This window comes from Henckelia pumila, unplaced genomic scaffold (assembly GCF_033568475.1).
Source record: "Henckelia pumila isolate YLH828 unplaced genomic scaffold, ASM3356847v2 CTG_80:::fragment_1, whole genome shotgun sequence".
Classification (NCBI taxonomy): Eukaryota; Viridiplantae; Streptophyta; class Magnoliopsida; order Lamiales; family Gesneriaceae; genus Henckelia; species Henckelia pumila.
In genome coordinates this window covers 239,528-245,606 of record NW_027331883.1, presented here as the reverse complement: position 1 = coordinate 245,606, position 6,079 = coordinate 239,528, and the positions used below count along the sequence as shown (strand labels likewise).

At 37.0% G+C, this 6,079-nt stretch overlaps 2 protein-coding genes across 3 annotated transcripts; one reads left to right on the top strand and one right to left on the bottom strand.

Annotated features, from left to right (window-relative positions):
* Nucleotides 1-499: 499 nt before the first annotated feature.
* LOC140873783 (protein SINE1-like) lies at nucleotides 500-3,332 on the top strand. Of its 2 annotated transcripts, XM_073277033.1 has the most exons (4): nucleotides 500-831; nucleotides 1,227-2,669; nucleotides 2,748-2,979; nucleotides 3,043-3,332. In XM_073277033.1, the coding sequence occupies exons 2-4, from the start codon at nucleotides 1,353-1,355 to the stop codon at nucleotides 3,228-3,230; spliced, it is 1,737 nt and encodes a 578-aa protein (XP_073133134.1). In that variant the 5' UTR covers nucleotides 500-831; nucleotides 1,227-1,352; the 3' UTR covers nucleotides 3,231-3,332. The 2 variants fall into 2 exon arrangements, with proteins under 2 accessions (XP_073133134.1, XP_073133133.1); XM_073277032.1 differs by having other exon boundaries at nucleotides 2,748-3,332.
* Nucleotides 3,333-4,234: 902 nt separating this feature from the next.
* Nucleotides 4,235-5,831, bottom strand: LOC140873780 (photosynthetic NDH subunit of subcomplex B 2, chloroplastic). Its single transcript, XM_073277028.1, has 3 exons — nucleotides 5,374-5,831; nucleotides 4,716-5,156; nucleotides 4,235-4,631 (listed from the first exon to the last, which is right to left on the bottom strand). The coding sequence occupies exons 1-3, from the start codon at nucleotides 5,752-5,754 to the stop codon at nucleotides 4,437-4,439; spliced, it is 1,017 nt and encodes a 338-aa protein (XP_073133129.1). The 5' UTR covers nucleotides 5,755-5,831; the 3' UTR covers nucleotides 4,235-4,436.
* Nucleotides 5,832-6,079: the final 248 nt, after the last annotated feature.

Here is a 6,079-nt window from a genome sequence, read left to right as displayed (position 1 = left end):
TACGAATATGAATTTCTTCCACAGGTTTTAAGATTTGTGAGAAAAAGAAATGAACCACAAAAGAAATAAGGGTGCATTTCTGATTTCTGTGAAGATATAATCCTACTTTTGTGCTGTAAGTTGTGCATTGTTACAAGCTCGCTCCATAGTGAGATGTTTGAATACAAAGTTCATAATTTATTAGAAACATTTTTATATATATCGGCCTTTTCAATGAATTGAAAAACAAATTATATTTTTTGACTTCTAAAAAGATACGCTTTCTTATAAATCTTTATCCATAACAGTTTCTGCATTCAAATATTACATTTTTTTCTAATTTTTATTATTATTGTCTTTTAAAAAAAATTAACCGGGATTAATTTAAGGGAATGTCATATCGAGAGTACAAAATAGCCCTCGAGTCAACGCAAAATTTGATATTTTGGAAAGTAATAATAAAGTTAAAAATGGAAAAAGAAATTTGGAGGAGGATAGCGGGGGAAATAAGGAGAAAGATTTGAATTTTGAATGAAAATACCACTCCATTTTTTCTAAAGACAAGAGTTCGCTAAAAGCGCAGTCTGCGCAGACAGTGAAAATCATCCCATTCGCGACCCGCTAAAGTTCATTTCTTTCAAGAAATTTCAATTTTTTGATCTTATTCTGCATCCAAACTTCGGAACCCAGTAATGGGTATTGGTTGATTCGATTCGATTCGTTCAATCTGGGAAAATTTTTACTCAAAACAGCAACTGTATAATAATTATATTTTGGCACTCGATCTACAACTGGATCTTTGAAGCTGTAACACGAAGAGAAGCAAACAGTGGGATCGATCTCGGTGCTCAGGTAATTAATTGTATTTAAAAATAGGCTTTTTTGTTTACTACACATGTCATGGATTCTTTGGTGTCTGTTTTATTTTCTTGAGCTTTGGTGGTTCAATTTACGTTTTAGCATTTGAGATTTCGTTTCTTGAGCTGCAGATAATTATGACAAACTTCTTGTTGGACTTTAATTTTTTTTAAAAAAATGGTAGTCATTGTTCTCTTGAGTTGATTCATGCGAATTTCGATTTACACGGAAAGAACGGAAATTTCTTGAAAATTTCTGCTAATTTGTTATCGAACGTGTGACTGTCATTCTTCATTTTGGAGCATTGGAATCTGATAGTACATTCTTGCTTTATCTCTGTATGCTATTGTATCTCTGCTACTTTTCAATGCGGCAATCTTGACATGCAGAGCGAGGGTGGGTTTTTGTCAAGGTGGTGAGAAGTTGCAAAATTTTAGGAAAAAAGCCAGAAGCTGAGTTCCTTTGATTGTCCGGATCTTCAAGTTTTCCACTCAAACATCCCCAGTGTGGTTAAAATGAGGAGAAGTCTGAGTCCAATACTGAGGGAGTTGGAGAATCTTGAGAAGGATGCCGACAGTAGAAAGCTAGCTATGAAAGCGTTGAAATCATATGTAAAAGACTTGGATTCCAAAGCAATACCCATGTTTCTTGCTAAGGTTTCTGAGAGCAAACAGACTGGTGTAACTTCTGGTGAATACACAATTTCACTATATGAGGTTCTTGCTCGAGTCCATGGGCCAAAAATCGTCCCTCAAATAGATAACATTATGGCCACCATTGTCAAGACCTTGTCCTCGAGTGCAGGATCTTTTGCCCTTCATCAGGCTTGCTCCAAGGTGGTTCCAGCTATTGCAAGATATGCAATAGACCCAACAACTGCAGAGGAAAAGAAGAGATACATTATTCACTCTTTATGTAAGCCCCTTTCAGAGTGCCTATTGGGTAGCCTAGAGAATCTATCTTCTGGGGCTGCCCTTTGTCTACAGATGCTCATCGAATCTGATAATTGGCGATTTGCTTCAAACGAGATGGTTAATGATGTGTGTCAGCGAGTTGCGGGGGCTTTGGAGAAGCATTCACAGACCAATTCCCATATGGCTTTGGTTATGACTTTGGCTAAACACAACAGCCTGATAGTTGAAGCATATTCAAGACTTTTTCTGCAGGCTGGAGTACGAATTCTTGACGTTGGTTTTTCTGAGGAAAATTCACAAAAACAATTGTCAGCCATACATATGATGAGTTGTTTGATGAGATGTTTGGATCCAAAAGGTATATCATTTGAATTGGACTTTGTAATCAAAGAGCTAGAAAAGTGCCAGTCTGATCGGATGCCTTTTGTTACTGGGGCTGCATTTGAAGCGGTACAAATAGCAAAAAGGATTTGTGCTGAAAAGGGTTCGAAAATTGAGAGGGTCTCAGGTTCAACCACTGGTTCAAATTTTGATGGAAGAGAAAACACCAGGAGGAGTGTGCGTGGTTCTAGAGTCCAATCACCTCGCACCACATCACCGGAGTCACAAACCATCAATTCTTTTCTGGGATATGATTATTTTACCGGATCACCAATCTCTATCAAACAGGACCCTGGAGGAATGAGTGACGATCGTAGAAGTGTAAACCGCAAACTTTGGCGAAGATGTGAGAATGGAGTACTAGATATATCTCTTAAAGATGGTATATTCTCCAGTATAACTCGGGAGGTGGACATCCTAAAACCCGAAAGTGATGAATTTTCTGACAACTGCAGTGGTCATACGGAAAATTTTGCGGGTTTTCTACAAAGGACTAATGGACATGCAGCTGTGAGAAGCACAACGTCCAGCCCCCAAGTAAGTTCTTGCGGTATTAGTGTATTTGCAATTCCGACTATATCACCTCATAATGCTTCTGTCTTTTTTGTGCTTCAGCGATCAAACTCGACTATCAACCCCGATGATGTGAAGATTTTCAGTACCCCAAGAAAACTCATTCGTTCACTTCAGGATCCAGATAACTTCAACTCGGGCTTCTCTAAGAATCAAACTGGAAGGTTCAGAAATTCGACTCCAATAACATTTGATCAGATGACAGCATCAAAGCTTAATGGCCTCTCTCCGGCCATAAATCCCATCAACAGTGAGGAAAATTCGTCCTACAGTGGTGAGCAGTTCATTTGCAGTTCAGAATCAGTTTCCTCAACTGATGATGTGTTTCCTGGCACAGATACACCACCGTCTGTGAATATGATTCCTATAAATGAAACGCCAATTCAAGATGCCGATGTGCGTAAAGGCCTCCAAATCTCTGCTCGCAAAATTGTTTGTGGCATTTTCCTTGTTTTATTTGCTGTCGTTTATCGTTTGTTGGCAATTGGTGATCTGGCTGATGTCAACATTCCTGTTCCCACCTAGATTCTTGTTCTGTGATTTTGCTCGTTTTTACGTGTACTTTGGATATAATTGATTTGAACACGTTCTTGCGGATACATTTAACAGTGACAAACACAGAATCGTTTGTATTTGAACTTGTTTTCTAGGTGCACTTTGAGGCTTGAACTTGTGCATGCATATGAATACTTGGCCGTTAACAGTTGAGCTCTGAGAGCTAAATTTGTATCGTGATACTGCTAATCAATTCTAATGTCCCATTTTGCTTCGAATTAGTCTTTTTTTCTGATCCTGGCAAAAGAGTGGTGGTGATTCAACAGTTTATCTTTTTATTTAAAAATAAATGTAATAATCAAAGCCCTGAAGTTTATTCAGTTGATGCATTTGCAACAGATATCGGGAGTAACTTCCAAATGCCCTTTATCTTCATATATTTCCAGTCCAAAAATCTATTTCAGTGCAATTTTTGCAGTAATGTAATGTTACACCAAATATAATATCATCTTCAATTCATTTATTTCAATACTTACGTAAAAAAAAATTATTGCAATATTCTTTTTACCTTACTTTTACATTATTTCCCATCTTTACTAAATTTAACAATATAATGATTATTATATTATTTATTCGTTAATTCTTTATAATTCTTGAAAATAAGTAAAAATTGAAAATAAGATATAGAATTTGACATTTATTTATAAATTTAGTAATATAATCTATACTATATATAAAGAATCTGTTCATTATAAAAAAAGAGGAGATTATCTTCTTTTTTTTTTTCAGAATTACCCTTAATCAATTTTGAGCTGTGATTCAATGATACAGTACAGAACACTGAAGTTGTGCTTTTTTTTATTTCGACATTTTAAAATTGAAGTTAGTCTCTCGATAATTTTTAGATATTATTATTATTTTAATATAAATCAAATTGATTATGAAATATTGTACAAGCACGCTCATGCACTAGTTATAATTAAACTTGTGTAGAATATAATCACCCGATATTTTGGAATTATTATGATCCTTTATTTTGGTAATTAATTGTTCTTGCTTCAAGTCTCATTACAATGCAGTAAAATCAAATGAAGAACATATGAGGATATGTACCATTGACAACTTGAAACAAATTATGTACTTTTCGATTTCTATACCTAGAGAATGGTGTTTGCTGAAAATGCATGTATTATCTCATCTTAGAAGTGCAAAAAGGAAAATAAGGGAATAAAAGAATCACAAATTGTCATGCTCTATGATTTGTGCCCCTTTCCACTCTTCACCAGGGGGCACTACAACAGGAACCAAAACTGATGCAGAGCCTGCACAGCTGAAATACTCCCTTCCATACTTATCAGAATAAGAACCTGGGCTCGACACTAATATGTCGTCGAATCCCATTCGAATCACCCGGAAGAAGAGCTCGCGACCCTGAAGAGCAAAATCAAGAATCAGCAACAAGTTGAGCCCATTTCAAAACATCATATTGCAACCATATCAACTTGTTTAAGTCACCTGATCTATGATTTCAAATTTTGAAACCAAGCTCCTATGAAATGGCTTCGATCTTTCTACTGGTGGGACTGCATAAACTCTGCTCAGCTTATGCTTCAAGACAGTGATTGGCACCTCCTGAACTGTCCATTCTCCAGGTTTCTTTTCTGGCTCATACCCGAAGGCGAAAAATCCAGGATCCTCGGACACTACAGCTTCAGATGGGGCTAAGATTTCATAAGGGGAAGATATGGGAGGATGGGTCATGTAAGAGCAGCCACGGAGTCCTTGAATTCCAGCGCCTTTTCGATTCTTGAACTTGAAATGTCCCAATATAGAGCTGGTTAAAGTAACAGCTTTGCTCCCAGTGTTGTGCACGATTACCGCTGTGGACATGCTCAGTGGATAGAGTGTCACCACATAAGTTATATCTAAAGTTCCTCTGGTACAGCCCAGTTCAACCTGCATTGCCATATATAACCACAACTTCATGTGTTCTGTACTGTATCATTGAATCACAGCTCAAAATTTGCAAGAAAAAGATTATCTAAATTTCTATAAAAACAGTAATTGGCACCTCAATATGATCCCTTAACATGTAAAACAAAGACAAGAAAATATATGCAAGAAATCAAGTAATATCCAATGATCAGAAGTGGGCAACAGAATGGGTACCTACCTGCAGAGCATCAATGGAGTCAGAATCCACATCTTTCACAGTCCAATCAAGAGACCCTTTTGAGTTGTTCCCTTCATTGATGACCAAACCGATGCCACCTCTAGAATCAGGGAGAGTGTAAAGAACCTCCTCGAATCCGTCGTCTTTCCAGTAGACTTTGGGCTTGTAGGAAGCGACATGGGCATTGGGTATCTGAAGTTTGAGGGAGCTACCATTCCTCACAGTCAGCTCCACGCTGGGAACATCGTTGGACTCGAAGAATTTGATGCCTTTTCTTCCGAACTTGGTGTCGAGTGTTTCGACAGGAGGAGTGGAAATCACGGAAGCAGATGCTCTGGTTCTGGCAGTAACAGGGAGAGAGAAGGATAAAGTGGAAGCCATTAACAAGGATAAGCTTATCTTTGCATATGGTGCTCAAACGTTGTCCCCATAACTTTGCAAATGATGATAAAATGATGGGGAGAGGAAGGAAGCAGCTACTAAAATTTAAACCTATGTTTTTTTTTTCTCTCGTGGATTTATTAATTTAAACGAAAAAGAAAATTATATATATTTGTCTTTTCACCATTGAAAGTTTTCAAGTACAGGGTGGGTACTTTTTAGTTGTATGAATCTTAGATTCGTTTTTTGCTGTAATTTAAGGATGTTTTGTACAAGATTTCACTTGAATACTGTGTATTTATAAATTAGAATGTTATCAAATACT

Bases quoted from the DNA above. Each gene is read 5' to 3' on its own strand.
- LOC140873780 (XM_073277028.1), bottom strand. From the start codon at position 5,754: ATGGCTTCCACTTTATCCTTCTCTCTCCCTGTTACTGCCAGAACCAGA. The intron at 5,157-5,373 runs GTAGGTACCCAT...ATGGCAATGCAG, and splicing joins ACTCCATTGATGCTCTGCAG to GTTGAACTGGGCTGTACCAG. The intron at 4,632-4,715 runs GTGACTTAAACA...TTTGCTCTTCAG, and splicing joins AATTTGAAATCATAGATCAG to GGTCGCGAGCTCTTCTTCCG.
- LOC140873783 (XM_073277032.1), top strand. From the start codon at position 1,353: ATGAGGAGAAGTCTGAGTCCAATACTGAGGGAGTTGGAGAATCTTGAG. The intron at 2,670-2,747 runs GTAAGTTCTTGC...TTTGTGCTTCAG, and splicing joins GCACAACGTCCAGCCCCCAA to CGATCAAACTCGACTATCAA.